This window comes from Gobius niger, assembly GCF_951799975.1.
Source record: "Gobius niger genome assembly, chromosome: 21".
NCBI classification, from domain to species: Eukaryota; Metazoa; Chordata; class Actinopteri; order Gobiiformes; family Gobiidae; genus Gobius; species Gobius niger.
In genome coordinates this window covers 25,361,524-25,377,793 of record NC_136872.1, presented here as the reverse complement: position 1 = coordinate 25,377,793, position 16,270 = coordinate 25,361,524, and the positions used below count along the sequence as shown (strand labels likewise).

The 16,270-nt window shown below is 43.5% G+C and overlaps 2 protein-coding genes across 2 annotated transcripts in view; one reads left to right on the top strand and one right to left on the bottom strand.

Annotated features, from left to right (window-relative positions):
- Positions 1 to 16,270, bottom strand: part of LOC306981067 (RPA-related protein RADX) — a 91,165-nt gene that overhangs the window by 10,020 nt on the left and 64,875 nt on the right. The gene's annotated exons all lie outside the window — the stretch shown is intronic.
- On the top strand, positions 7,429 to 15,359 carry LOC306980660 (uncharacterized protein; the record flags this gene model as incomplete). Its single annotated transcript, XM_079580088.1, has 2 exons — positions 7,429 to 7,658; positions 14,296 to 15,359. Exons 1-2 carry the CDS (start codon positions 7,595 to 7,597, stop codon positions 15,357 to 15,359), a joined length of 1,128 nt encoding a protein of 375 aa, XP_079436214.1. The 5' UTR covers positions 7,429 to 7,594.

Sequence of the window (16,270 nt, the reverse complement as noted above, 5' to 3'; positions counted from 1 at the left end):
GACCAGGTGTTACTGAAAGAGAAGCAATCTGGAAGTAAGTTTGTCAACATTGTCAACAAGGTCTAAAACATATATAAAATGATTATATATTATATAAGAAATATAAGTGCTCTTTCAAATAAAAGTGCCTATAGCAGGATCTTGCATAAACATGTACCCTTTAAACAGTGAGATGTGTGGCAAGAATGGATTAGGGGACACGTTCTATTACAAAAAGGTTTATCCTTAATTTTTGCATGGACACGCCGATGCATTTTGAAAGTACAGAGTCTTTGTTTGCCCCCGCCAAAGACTCTGTACTTTCAAAACACATCGGCATGTCCATGTAATAATAAAGGACTTTTAAACTTTTTTGTAATACAAAGTGCCCCTAATCCGTTCTTGCCACACATCTCACTGTGTAAAGGGTACATGTTTATGCAAGATCCTGTTGTCCTGCTACATTAAAACACCATTTTGCTAACAGCATTTACATTTACAATATTTACATTTACAAGCCATGAAACTCCACAAAGCAGTTCCTTCCAGGAACAAAGCAGAGAGACACATCACAGCTGGAACAGTAAACGGGTGTCTTGATGTTTTGCACTTTGTATCCTGGCATCTGCTTTGCCTTCTCCTTCTCTTTAGCAGCACATACCACACACCTTCTCCGCTCAGATGAGCTGTCTCCTCTGAACATTGGCATGCATGTGCTGCGCAGGGTGGGGCGGGGTGCAGAGTCTGCAATTAGAGCTTTGGCTTGCGCTACCATCTCCGTCATGAGAGCTTCCCGGAACATCTTGTGGGTCATGAGGGATGGAGACTTGTTCACACGCTTGTACAGGATATAGCTGTTGACTACCGCTATGTCAATGAAATGATAAAAAAAAGTTTTGTACCACCTCATGGTCTTATTCAAGACGGAGTAGTATTGAATAAGGGCATCGGACAGGTCAACTCCTCCCATGTAGACGTTGTAATCCTTGATGGCATCAGGAATGTCCACAGCCGTCCTACGCCACTGCCCGTCTGCCCCTTTCACCCTTCTGAGAGCAGCATTCCCGCTGTAGGCGCTGTGAAAGGTACTGCACGCGTTTACGACCTTTGTGTCCATCCACCGCAAAAAGAGCAGGTTGTTTTTCCTGATCCAGCGCATGTCTCCTCTTTGTGGCCTGATTGGGAGATCATTCAGGGTTGTTTTGGGAAAGCCTTTCCTGTTGGTTCGAATGGTGCCACATGCTGCAGTGTGGTTCTGCGCAAGCTTGTGAAACAGAGGCACACTTGTGTAAAAGTTATCGACATAGAGTCGATAGCCTTTCCCCAGAAGCTCAAAGTTCAGCAAGTCCATCACAGATGACACACTGAGGCCCTCCTCCGCTTGCCTCTGGACCCTGCGCTCTTTGTCCTTTCCCTGGTAAACAAAAAAATTTGAAGTGTAGCCAGTTTCCGAATCCGCCAAAACAAATAACTTGTAGCCAAATTTGGTGGGCTTATCCTTCATATATTGCCGAAATCCAATACGGGCCTTGCTTGCAACCATACGCTCGTCAATTGTGATGTTTTGGTTCGGTTGAAAATGGGACTTGCAGGCATCAACAATCTCAGTGTAGAGGGGTTTAATTTTGAAGAGCCGATCATACTGGGGGGTTCCTTTTTTTTTCTCATTTTCTTCATCTTCAGCCAAATCAGAGAGATGAAGGGACCAAAAGATGGCTTCAAACCGGTCCCTGGTGATAAAAGAGCGAGGAAAGGGGAAGTTGTAGGGAAAGGTGGTTTTCCACATGTCAGACCTTTCGTGAGTGTGCACCAAACCAGAGTAAATGATAACAGCTAAAAACACAAAAAAAGTGTCCGGAGACAAGGGGGACCACTTATATTTTTTGCCGCTTGCCAGTCGCCTTGCTGCATTTTCATTAGTATTCTTCATGACAGTGCGCAGCACCCTGTCACTAAAGAACAACTTGAACAGGCTTAAAGGAGACCAGCTCACGGTGCCGTCAATTCTTGGGCCTGGAGGATGTTTGGGCTCAAAGGGTGGGCTTTCCGGTGCAACATCCGGGTCTTCTTTGGTGCGCCATGCCTCCCCTGCATCTTCAGCAGCCAAAACACGCCTTCTCGCTAGCCCTCCACAGCCTTGGGCATGGCCTCTTCCACGCCTTCGGGCACGGCCTCTTCCACGCCCCCCTCGTGTTATCCCAGGTTCAGGGGATGCAGGACTGGAGGAAGATGAAGTGGATGGTACCCTCTTCCGCTTAGGGGGTGCATAGTCCTCATCATCTCCAACATCATCACTGTAAGAAAAATAATCACCATCAATATAAATAAATTACATCAACTTCTGATTTCAGACAAGATATGAGTATTAGATGAGTATTGCAACACAAATCAGCACACTAACCTCAGAAAGAGAGGAGACTCTGCACCACGGTGGGTAGATGGAGCTCCACGTTCTCCTCTGCTTCATCTTTCCCCTCTGCTTCATCTTTCCCCTCTGCTTCATCTTTCCCCTCTGCTTCACCATTCTCCTCTTGATCACTTTGGAAATAGGACAAAAAAAGGCAATTGTTACCCAGTAATTGATAATAAAACATGCTGCGTGAATTATTTAGTGTATGAAATAGAAAGCAGGGAAATGTAAGATCAAAATAAAAATGCAACATTTTATTGTAGTACTAGGATTCATTAGTGCATTTTCTAAACATTTTATTCCTTTGTTTTCATTTGTTTTTTCACAAACACTCTTGAATAGATACAAGTAACTGTGAGGATAAAATAAATCCATACACAATTATTGATGAGGGAAAAAAATGAATCATATTCTCCTCCAAAAAAAATGCTATTGATTTTGAATAATTCAATATTTGTAAAACGTCTTCAATAACTACTTTTTATCATAATGTCTATTGTTATTACTATTTTTATTATTACTGTAAACATATGTTGTCATTTGAGCGTCTTGAGGGTCTTCACGGAAAAGTAGAAAGTTGCAGACACCACATTCTACAACAAGCTTGGCTAGAATTTTGAGTGAAAGACAATAATTATGCGTGTTATTTTATATTATACTATCTGAAAATACATAATGTACAATAATAATAATAATAATAATAATAATAATAATAATAGTAATATAACAACAAACAAATAAACTTACTTGTAAACAGGTACATGCAAGATGAACGCCTCATCTTCTGACCGCTCATCATCGTCGTCCGAACTGTCCTCCGTATCAACCGAATCCTCCACTTCCACATCGGACCGCCTCTGAACCTCCGCTAAAATCTCCGCCATGTCCCTTTCAATGTTGTACATCTTCTTAGCCATGACTTCGAAGAAATAAAACTAAATATTTCGCGGAAACTCAACAACAAAACCTCGCAGCAGTCGCCAAACCGAGGGGGAGTACGTGCGCTCTGTTCACTGTTTCGCGCCGAAGAAGAGAGCTCACGGAAGCGGAAATAGGGCGCAGTGTTTACGCGTTCCCTTTGCAACACCGGGGTGTTGTAGTTTTTAGAGTAATTGTTATCATTAGATTCAGTGACTTCTCCCCTTTCACAGGACTACAAACTTAGCTGTACGTGGATTTCAATGGCAACGCAAACAACGTCTTTTCGTACAAAACCAAAGGTTTTCAAAACGCTCTTTTGCGAACAACGGGGTATAAAAATGGCCTGTACAGATAAATATGTGCATAAAGATTAACATTATGGTTTGTTTTGTGTGCATTAGGGTGTACACTTTGCTTAAATTAAAAAAATAACTTCGTGATAAGTTTTTAAGATGTACTCCACAGAGGTTTATGATGCAGTACCTATTTTGGTCCCACAGGTGGGACCGTCGGGCTTAAGGGGTTAAGAACCTCTGAGCCTTTAGACACGCCCCCTCCACACGCTGTCTGTGGCATCAGTGGGGAGGGGGTTCTGCTGAGGAGCAGTGGTTGGTTACTCGGCTGGTGACGAAAGCTCGGAGGCGTCTCCAGGAGGTGGGGGCGTTCCTAGGAGGAGGCAAACCTATCCCTATCAGAGTTTTTACAGATTACTCAAAAATACGTGAATGTGCCAAGGCAACACTTCAGCCATGTTTGTAATGAGGGAATGACATAATGACATGACGGAAAGCTTGAAAAAGTCAATTTTGCATAATACCCCCCCTTTAATGCTTTACGTATTGTAGACGTGTCAGATGTTGGCATGTGAAAATCTGACAAACCAAAACAAAGATGGGACAATAATAGTGGGGACGTCAAACTGACAGGCAAACAGCAGACCCTGGTGTAACGTGAGGTCAGCAGGGGGCAGCAGAGCCCACACTGTGAGGGAGGGGTTTCCACACAGAGCTATAAAAGTGAGTGTGAGTCTGTGTGAGGCCAGAGCAGGACACGGAGCAGCTCCACAGTCTGGGCGGGTGAGTGAGATCTAAGAAAGATCATTTATTTACGGAAGCTGGTTGTTGTTTACATTAGAGAGAGTTTTTTTCTGCAGAAAGTTGTAAAAATTCATCCCTGTGAAGAACTGAGATGTTATAAATGTGTGAGGAAAGTCATGAGGCTCTTTCATACTGTGTCACTGAAGTTTAGAGGATTTTAGTCCCTTTGTTTCAAAGTGATTTAGTTCCTGTAACTGTTAGACGCTTTAACCACCGCTTTAGTCTCACAAAGCACTTCTTATTTAGTTTGTAAAAGCAACACTGTACAGGGAGTGGCCGTTGCAGCTGCAGCTCAGACCCAGAGCTGATGGGGGAGGGGTGACAAAACAGAGGAAGTGAAGAGTCAAACCAAACCAGCTTCAGCAAGGTTTGGAACTGCACGTGCAACAGCATGTGACCCAAAGGGGGGGCTCAGACTTTATCGTTTGATTCATGAAAACGGTTTATACAGAGAGCAGCCTTTCAACTCTAACACCTTTAAATGCAATGTTTATGCCCAGATACTACATTTTACTATAGAAAATCTGTGCGTGTTTCTTGCTTTTTATTCCTTCAAACAGGAAAAGTAGTGGCAATTTTTATATGCAACAGAAAATTAGACACAGCAGGCTTCTTTTGAGTAAAAAAGGGTCTTACGAAGGTATTCACATTCAAACAGAAACACATTATACAGCGGTGGATGACGAGCACACAGGCCTTTGCACCGGACGAGCCACTCGGGCCTTAGAGGAAAGAAAGACTAATATTCCATATGTAACAGACTCCAGCCAAGAGTACAACCATCCAAACTACAGGCTTTTCCAAAGATATTTCACAGAGCTGTAGTCTGGGAGCGAGCGTGACCTCAGTGTGATTGACAGACGGCATTAACCAATTAGAGCAACGCTGGAAACTTTGCAGAAACAAGGGGCAGGAAGTCTTTTCAGAAACATCATTTTTACAAGGAACACGTCCAACGATGTTTCTTCTTCGGTTTTATATATTTTTCAAATGATTTAAAAAGACCAAAGAGCAGAAGAAAACAGCGTCGTCGTGCGCCATCTTGACAGTGCGTGGTCATGACGGGTGACGGCTTCTGTCTCTTGGTCCGTGATTGGACTGATTTGGGTAAAACCGTGAAATGATTGTCTGTGAGCCGCCGCCCAGACGGTTCTTCTTCTGAACAGAAAGGAGGAGTGTCTGGCAGGTCAGGCAAACCAGAAGTAGATCCGAATAACAACTCACAGAAACTGTTTAAAGCTTTGAGCAGCAGCAGGAGCGGAGCTGGAGGAAGTGACGAGGGGGGGGGTACAGTAAGGAACAGTAAAGCGGGTTAGGCGCGACTTGACGCCTAACCCCTTGACATCGAGGGCTGATAGATATATCGATATATCGTTATCGTATTGATATCGAGATATGGGTGCACCAAACCCCCCATGATTTTCACAATTTTATCTGATCAACTCTACCTTTTTTTGATGAGGTTCATTGAAAACAACACTTCTGTGAAACTTGGGCCTGATTACACACATGTTAGGGCAGGGGAACTAGAAATCATTCAGAACCTAAAAAAAAAACAATGCTTTCTTTTCACATTGAGTTAGCATGGTTTTCAAAAGCTTGAATGTATGAAAAAAAGGGCACAGTTGCTTGAAAATTGTGAAATATATAATATTTTAAGTCCTCAAGTCAGTGCGAATGCTACATTTTTAGCACATCCATCCATCTTCTTCTGCTTTTCCGTCGTCGGGTTGCTTGCCTGGCCTGTCAAACTACCTGCTTTTTCATAGATATTTCAAAGACATGTAGTCTGGGAGTAAACATGATCTCAACGATTTCCCAGTGGGTGTGATTGACAGACAAAGTTATTGGTTTTTACTGACCCCCCCCTCATAAAAATGCAGATAAACACATCTTGGTGTCAGTGTGGGACCCTTTGAACTCTGATTGGCTTCCAATTTTGCAGAGCTGCTATTTCGCGTGAACATCACCCCCAGAAAAAAGGCAGGTGGAATTGAAAGACCAAAGGGGATTTAATGCAAAACATTCAAATCGAAAAAAGCAAGATATAAACGATAGATTTTCATCAATAAAACGGCACTCTTTACTATTATGTTTTCATTTTTCTGAAAAATGCTTGGTTTTCATCAAACCCATAGTTAAATCACATCGTATCGATATCGAGATATCTGGCATGAATATCGAGATATGAAATTTTGTCCATATGGTTCAGCCCGAGTTACATCTACAAAAACAGTGGAAACATCTGCTTTCACAGGAACCATGAACTCACGTTCAGATTCAGACTCAGACATTTGCACTAAAACCACATTGGAAAAAATGTGCAAGAAGCTTAAAGTGCGACGTCAGCACCTAAAGGACACAAACAAAAACACAAGTAGAAATCTAAAGGGTGAAATACTGTACAATAAAAGTCCATACAAAGACTTTAAAGTGCCTTGTTTAAAGTAATCAAAGACACTGTAAAGATGGCGACGGCAGAAACTATATATTAATGGAAAGTGCTTCGTGACCAGGGCTCTCAGTCGCCCATTAACTTAATGGAGCTCTATAGAATTAAAATGTTGATCTTTGGATTATATTTATATATATATAATATATGTGCACGGGATGCGCTCGTTTCGTGCGCTCTGTACATTTGTAAGATTATAAGAGCCCCTTCGCCAAGTTATTGTTGGTAAAATGAAAAGATAATGTTGTGGTTTTAACTCATACTTGCAGCTTCTGGAGGATCAGGCTTTTCCTCATGTCTCTGATTAAATGACCTTAAACTAAGCTATGATTGAACCTGGACCTGGAGCCACAGTTTAACTCGTGTCCTGTTTGTGTCTGCAGAGAAATGGAGTCGGCTCAGCCTCTGCAGACTCCCCACACACAGGGCAATACACACCACTGTGACCAGAGTGGGGAAGCTGTCACTGCATCCAAACGTCTGAAAAACCACACAAAAGAGAAGAGACGCCATGAGTGTGACCAGTGTGGCAAGACTTTTACTCAAGCTGCCGGCCTCAAAACACACATGAGTGTCCATACTGGGAAAAAGACACTCAGCTGTGATGAGTGTGGGAAGAAATTTAGTCAGAACTCAAATCTCAGGCAACACAAGAGAATCCACGCTGGAGTAAAGCCGTACAAGTGTGACCAGTGCGGGAAAGCATTCACTTTTTCACAGCGTCTTGAATGCCACATGAGGACCCACACTGGAGAACGACCCTACGTCTGTGAGCAGTGTGGGAAAGGGTTTGTTCAAAGTAGTACCCTTGGACAACACATGAGGATCCACAGAGGAGAGAAGCCACACAGCTGTGACCAGTGTGGAAAGACCTTCACTGTGTCAAGCCACCTCAAAGAACACATGAGGGTCCACACTGGAGAAAAGCCCTACAGCTGTGAGGAGTGTGGGGAGAAATTCCGTTACCACTCAAATCTCAAGAAGCATCAGAGAGCCCACGACGGAGCACAAGCACAGCATGAGTGTGACCAGTGTGGCACAACCTTTGCTTCATCAGAGTCGCTCAGACAACACATGATGATCCACACTGGACAGAGGCCGTACAAGTGTGAGGAGTGTGGGAAGGGTTTTGTTCACAACGGCGGCCTCAAAACACACATGAGGATCCACACTGGAGAAAAACCATACAGCTGTGAGGAGTGTGGGAAGAGTTTTGCTCAAAACGTCGGCCTCATAAAACACATGAGGATCCACACTGGAGAAAAACCATACAGCTGTGATGAGTGTGGGAGGACATTTAGCCGAGACACCAGTTTCAAGTTACACAAGAGAATCCACGATGGAGTAAAGCCGTACAACTGTGACCAGTGCGGAAAAGCCTTCACAACATCAAGCTCTCTCAAAACACACATGAGGGTCCACACTGGAGAAAAGCCCTACAGCTGTGAGGAGTGTGGGGAGACCTTCCGTCATTTACGGACTCTCAAACAACATCGGAAAGTTCACACCAGATGAAAACCTTAGGAGTGAGACCAGTACGATCAAATCCACACAAAAGGCCTTTCATTCCCCATTCTGTGTGTCTGTCGAGACTCAGAATGTCCTGAGGCCTCAGCTGGAAAACATCTCACATTTAACCAATAATCAGGAAGGACATCGGGAAGAGCTTTGTAAATAAACCGCAGACAGTGCTGCCATCCCACTTTACAGCGGTGAGTCCTACAACCAATTAATAACTTTGATTTTTCCAACTTCTTTTATAAGGTCAAATGTAATATTTCACGTTTAAATGCATTCGCCTGAAAAAAGAAAGTCAAGGAAAAAACGAAATGGATTCATTTCTATATTAATGTTTGGATTGAGTTTATTTGCTTTCTTGTACTTTTATGTAACTGTGAATGACCTTGTATGAACTGAGCTCTACAAATAAACCGGCCTCGTCACGTTTTGGAGTTGTATGATTTGTGTGTCTGTGCTGCGGTCACTGCTCGGATCCTAAAGGCTGCAGACCCTGGTGTAACATGAGGTCAGCAGGGGGCAGCAGAGGGAGGGAGGGGTTTCCACACAGAGCTATAAAAGTGAGTGTGAGTCTGTGTGAGGCATGGATCTATTATATAAACTGGATAAGGCATGCTGTCCCAGCTCCTGTCTCTTTACATAGAGGTGCTCAGTGGCGCATGACTCCAGTTTCGTCCGCCATAACGGCCCAAAGGACCCGTATGACGCGTCACCTGTATCTCTGCTCCCACGGCCCGAGTGGGTGAAAGCAGCGTGAGCGCACGGCTGCCGCCGAAGCCTCAGAGCCGAGCGGACGCCATTACGCAAAAAGTCAAATCTCTTAATATCATCGTTCTTTAAATACAAAATGTTTCTTTAAGGCCATTTCAGGCGAATAAGCTGCTATGCTACGATGACTTTGGGGGTTAGTTTGTCAGTGCGGGGCTTAAAAAGCTCGTTTAGCCGCTCTTTGAACAACCGGGCGCTTAGCGGCCCTTCGGACGTACGTAACCGCGCTCATGAACTTCCGCTCGGTCACTTTTCTGGGAAGTTTCGTAAGTGCTGGAAGTCTTGATATTGTGATAGAATTGATAAAAATCGAGTTGTTACTTCACTGTATTTGCTAGTATAACATCACAACTACAATTGTTTGGCTGAAATACAAAGAATGAGCAAAAGTGTTTTATATTACATTTTCATTGGTAAAATGTGAGAAATTGTTCTTTATATAGCATTTATCTGTACTGTACTGTACTGTACTGTACTGTACTGCACTGTACTGTACTGTACTGTACTGTACTGTACTGTACTGTACTGCACTGCACTGCACTGTACTGTACTGTACTGTACTGTACTGTACTGTACTGTACTGCACTGTACTGTACTGTACTGTACTGTACTGTACTGTACTGCACTGCACTGTACTGTACTGTACTGTACTGTACTGTACTGTACTGCACTGCACTGTACTGTACTGTACTGTACTGTACTGGATCCAGGACAGATGCGGAAATCATGCATTTTTTTGTGTTTCATTCTACTTACACAAATAATGTAAGTAGTAAACTAACCAAGTACATTAAATGCTGCTAGTATTTTTAAATTAATAAAACAGTTACAGGTTATTAGTGCCATTATTTAATTTTCAGAAATGAGTTTAATAACATGTAGACTAGTTGTTTCTTTTTAACCATAATCCAATGCTATAAACACAGGCTATATTCATCATACATTTCGTATTTAGTTTTTGGCTAAAGACTTAGAGAAACATAAACTTACTTGAGATGTTTGTTATTTCGCGTTTATCCTTGTTTTTAGTCCAGTTCATTTGTTTTGCTCAGACTTCAGCCGCTAAATCACACGAGGAAGAATCTGCTCGTTCATGAGTCATCACGCACACGCTCGCGCACGTCTACGGCCCTGGTGACGTCACGTCATTAGAAAACTTTTAAAAATGTATTTTTGATGCTTTACAATTTTTTTACTAAGAAAAAAAGTCCATGTTTTAAAGAAATATATTTGCCTCAGTCTGAAACTCCAGATGCCCTGTGGACCATTTTACAGGCTGCTCCTTTTACATGAGTGTCTATGACAAAAAGGGCTTTTTGGGCTGCTGGCTGCAATACCACGGCCTGCCACTAGCACGTACTGGAGACGGGTGTAAAGGGGCGGACCCCCCCACTGGTGTGAGGCCAGAGCAGGACACGGAGCAGCTCCACAGTCTGTGCGGGTGAGTGAGATCTAAGAAAGATCATTGATTTACTCAAAGCTCCTGTTACTCACGTCTTTCTAACTGTGGAAGGAAAAGAGTTTGTCTTTCAGTCTGTTGGACAATTAGACATTTGTAACAAAAACTTAACGGTGAAGTCTTTGTAGTGATGGTGAACAGGCAGCTGGTGTTGTTCACATTATTGTGAGAGTTTTTGTAAGAATTCATCCCTGTGAAGAACTGGGATGTTACAAATGTGTGAGGAAAGTCATGAGGCTCTTTCATACTGTCTCTCTGAAGTTTAGATGTTTTTAGTTCCTTCTTTTCATTTGTATTCAGCTTCTGTAACTATTAGACACTTAAACCTCATGAATAAACCTTCTATTACTTTCTGCCAATGCGCACTTTCCGACACTTCATTCCCTACAGAAGTCTCTATTTACACTTTTATGTTCGGCTTATGGGGCGGTAGCGCTGCAGCCGAGCGGCGACCTCACGAGCGCAGGTCAGAGAGAAGCACGAGCTCGAGAGGAGAGACAGGAGCGACTGGAGAGGAGGAGGAGACAGGAGCAGGAAGAGCTCAGAGGTTTATGTTCCGACCTGAGCTCGCTCTGGTCTCCTCGGGGTCAGAAGAAGCTTGTTTTAGAGCGCAAACGTAAAGCTAACGGAGAGCTAACGTAAAGCTAACGTAAAGCTAACGGAGAGCCAACGTAAAGCTAACAGAGCGCTAACGTAAAGCTAACGGAGAGCTAACATAAAGCTAACATAAACCCAAGCTAACATGAACCTAACGACGTCACATCCGGTGAGTGTATACTGTGTTGACGCTCTCTCTGTTACTATTGTTGATCCACGTATTAAACGTAGCTTTAGAATCCACTCTAGCTTAGCCCGCTAGCTTAGCCATGGCTGCCCCGTCTACTTGTGCCTCTTTAGTGCTGTTCTGCTCAGTTTGCCGGATTTGCGTTATTTGAACTAGTGGTGCTCTGGGTCGCCTGCGGTTTTAGACTTTATAGAGACTAAACAGGTTTCGTTAAGGGACCTTGGTGTCTCGTCTCCATGGTAACGGGATTCCTGCAGGGTTAGTGCTAGATCGTGTGCTCCGGAGGGACAGTCTGCTGTGAAAACGTGAGCTATCATAACACAAATTAAGGTTAGGGCCAGGGAAATGGTTAACCTCTTAACTCCCGCCTGAACCGAGAGGATGTTTTTCCTCACGTCATCAGATTTTTTTCCCAACATTTTTTTGTTGGGTGTTCAGCTCATTTTTGTAACTTTTTTAGTAATTTTTTATCACATTTTTGTCATTTTTTCGTCCATTTTTAATAAATTTTTTGTCACATTTTTGTCATTTTTTCGTCCATTTTTAATAAATTTTTTGTCACATTTTTGTCATTTTTTCGTCCATTTTTCATACATTTTTCGTCACTTTTTTGTCAATGTTTTCCCACTTTTTTGTCACATTTCCATCATTGTTTTTTTTTTCCATCACTTTTTTCCAGAAGCTTTTGGACTGGGGTAAAGCCAAACTGGAGAAAATGTGCTCGGTTCAGGTGGGAGTTAAGGGGTTAACCTTAAGGATTAGGATTATTTGTATTTTTAGACAAACCAACTCATAGATCTATACAAACTCACAGTAGACCGTCCCTCCGGAGCAGACGATCTAGCACTAACCTTCCTGCAGAGGCACATCCTCCTTTTGTTTCTCTTACAAAGGAGGCTCCGTGGAGAATATTCATATAAGGGGCGGGGGGGGGGGGGTGGTCTGGGTCGTTATGTGGGCGGCCACGGTCATTTATATTCATGTGGCCTGATCTCACTGAGCTCCAGTCCTGCATCAAACACCTTTGTAAATGCTAAACTTGGCCGTTAGGAGGGGCAGAGCTCATCCACAAACAAAAACCACTTACTAATAGTTCTACATTATGCCTTTTACATTGAACAGCATTAGGAAAAATCACACGCAAATGTTTTCTTTACCCCTTAACTCCCACCTGAACCGAGCACATTTTCTCCAGTTTGGCTTTACCCCAGTCCAAAAGCTTCTGGATAAAAGTGAGAAAACATAGACAAAAAAGTGACGAAAGTTGATTGAAGTTGCAAAAATGTCACAAGAAATTGACAATACGAAAAATGACAAAAATGTGACAAAAAATTGACAAAAAACGACAAAAATGTGACAAAAATGTGACAAAAAATGACAAAAATGTGACAAAAATTGACGGAAAAAATGTGACAAAAATTGACGGAAAAAATGTGACAAAAATGTGACAAAAAAGCTACAAAAATGAGTTGAATCCCCAACAAAAAAAAATGATGGAAAAAAAAAAATCTGACGTGAGGAAAAAGATCCTCTCGGTTAAAGCGGGAGTGAAGAGGTTAAACTCATTTATAAAATAGACTTTAATATAGCCTGTCCGTCTCTGATCATCTCTCGGCTCAGAAGCCAAAGTAAAAATCAGCGCTGCCGTGTGATGTAATTTAACTTTATTCTGTTGCGTCCAAAATAAAAGAGGGAGATACAGACCGTGGTCCAGTCGTTTAGGCAATAAGAAAACTGTTCAAAACTGTTTCAAATCACACTTGAAAACGTGAGCAGTAGATTACTGAAATAAAATATATGATTTTATTGAATGTTTCCACATCAGAATCAGGCATGAAGGCTGTGAGAAGAGAAATTGGGGGCACACAGATTATGCAGGAGAGAAATAGCAGCATCTTTACCGGTTTAATAATAAATGTAGGTTTAATGACAGATGGAATTATATTGACTGCTTTTAAATGACGCTTAAGGCCTTGATTTCATGGAATGACTGGATATTAAAATCATTCACATTCTGCACCAGACCTGTCGGACTCACGGCCCCGACATGATAACTTATAACATTAAAGAGGCTAGAACTACATTTCCCATAAGCCCCGGGGCAGATGACGCAGCCCCTTTCCCAGCGCCTGACAGGGAGGAGCAGACGAGGCTTTTTAAACTATGTTTCAACAGAGACATGGGCAGAGGATGGAGAGAAACTTTCTTTGTTCAGCTGATCATGAGCCTGTGAAGTTTACAGAGCGAACATTGCAAACAGAATCATTTCAGTTTGACCCAGTTCTACCAAACCTCCTACATCACAGAGCGCATTCATGATGAACGTTTATGTTTGTGTTCATTTGATGTGAGCTGGACTTCCTTTTTCTCTGAACAAACAAGATTAAAATAATAGTAGATATAATTAATAATTGTTGGTAAAATGAAAAGATAATGTTGTGGTTTTAACTCATACTTGCAGCTTCTGGAGGATCAGGCTTTTCCTCATGTCTCTGATTAAATGACCTTAAACTAAGCTATGATTGAACCTGGACCTGGAGCCACAGTTTAACTCGTGTCCTGTTTGTGTCCGCAGAGAAATGGAGTCGGCTCAGCCTCTGCAGACTCCCCACACACAGGGCAATACACACCACTGTGACCAGAGTGGGGAAGCTGTCACTGCATCCAAACGTCTGAAAAACCACACAAAAGAGAAGAGACGCCATGAGTGTGACCAGTGTGGGATAACAGTCACTACATCCCGTTCCCTTGTTCAACACATGAGGATCCACACTGGAGAAAATCCATACAAGTGTGACCAGTGTGACAAGACCTTTACTCGAGCAAGCCACCTCAAAACACACATGAGCGTCCACACTGGGGAACAACCCTACGTCTGTGAGCAGTGTGGAAAGGGGTTTACTCAAGCTGCTGGCCTCATTCAACACATGAGGATCCACAGTGGAGAACGTCCATACAAGTGTGACCAGTGTGACAAGGGTTTCACCCAGGCAGGCGGCCTCAAAATACACATGAGTGTCCACACTGGGAAAAAGACCTTCAGCTGTGATGAGTGTGGGAAGAAATTTAGTCATGACTCAAATCTAAGGCAACACAAGAGAATCCACACTGGAGTAAAGCCGTACAAGTGTGACCAGTGCGGGAAAGCATTCACTTTTTCACAGCGTCTTGAATGCCACATGAGGACCCACACTGGAGAACGGCCCTACGTCTGTGAGCAGTGTGGGAAAGGGTTTGTTCAAAGTAGTACCCTTGGACAACACATGAGGATCCACAGAGGAGAGAAGCCACACAGCTGTGACCAGTGTGGAAAGACCTTCACTGTGTCAAGCCACCTCAAAGAACACATGAGGATCCACACTGGAGAAAAGCCCTACAGCTGTGAGGAGTGTGGGGAGAAATTCCGTTACCACTCAAATCTCAAGCAGCATCAGAGAGCCCACGACGGAGCACAAGCACAGCATGAGTGTGACCAGTGTGGCACAACCTTTGCTTTATCAGCGACGCTCAGGAAACACATGAGGATCCACACTGGACATCGGCCGTACAAGTGTGAGGAGTGTGGGAAGGGTTTTGTTCAGTCTGTCAGCCTCACAACACACATGAGGACCCACACTGGGGATAAACCATACAGGTGTGAGGAGTGTGGGAAGAGTTTTGCTCAGTCCACCGGGCTCACAACACACATGAGGATCCACACTGGAGAAAAACCATACAGCTGTGATGAGTGTGGGAGGAACTTTAGTCGACACTCCAGTCTCACATCACACATGAGCGTCCACACTGGGAACAAACCACACAGATGTGATGAGTGTGGGAGGCAATTTAGTCGACACTCCGGACTCACATCACACATGAGCGTCCACACTGGGAACAAACCACACAGATGTGATGAGTGTGGGAGGCAATTTAGTCGACACTCCGGACTCAGGAGACACATGAGGATCCACACTGGTCTAAACCAGGACTAAACCAGGACTAAACCAGGACTAAACCAGGTCTAAACCAGGACTAAACCAGGACTAAACCAGGTCTAAACCAGGTCTAAACCAGGACTAAACCAGGTCTAAACCAGGTCTAAACCAGGACTAAACGGGCTCTAAACGATGATGCTTCTGCCCTCAGTCAGCGGGAGCAGCCGTGTGCACGCTGAGTCAGTCACATGACAAAGCGCCGTGGTTACAGTTGTGCTTCTGGGCGACGCGGCGGCTGAAGCACCGGGACTCAGGGCATGTTTCTAGTTCTCGCCGAGAGATATACAGTGTTTATGCCCCGTTTAAATGAACTGCCTTCATTTGAATCGCAAAACACATTATTTTAAGACACAAACCTAAAACATGTTCTTTGCGCTGCATCTCTCATTAGCGTTAGCATCCTGCGCTGTTGTTCTGAAACTAATCATGTCTAAAGTAATGTTTTATGGATTGATCTTTGTTGTACTTTTCTGTAACTGTGAATGACCTTGTATGAACTGAGCTCTACAAATAAACCGGCCTCGTCACGTTTTCCTGCTCACTCGATCTGTCGCTCCTGATTTGCTGCGTTATCACTGTTCGGATTAGGGTTGTCACGGTTACCGGTGTAGCGGTAAACCCCGGTAAATATTTTCACAATAATAATTACGGCAAAATGAGCCTCATGAGGCGCCGTCTCCTCTGCTGAAGCTGCCGCAGGCGCCTCTGTAGCTACAACCAAAACAAAACTTTCTCGAAGCTGGAATCATGTCCGACACGACAGCGCAGGATCAGCCTCAGAGACCGAGCTGAAGTCTGGACATGTTTGTGTGTTTGAAGAAGCTGAAGGAACGTGCAGGAAAAAGTGTCTCTAAAGCAGCAAGACTTCGAACCTCTGACTCTCCTGCGTGACCGTCTCCCTCTATAGC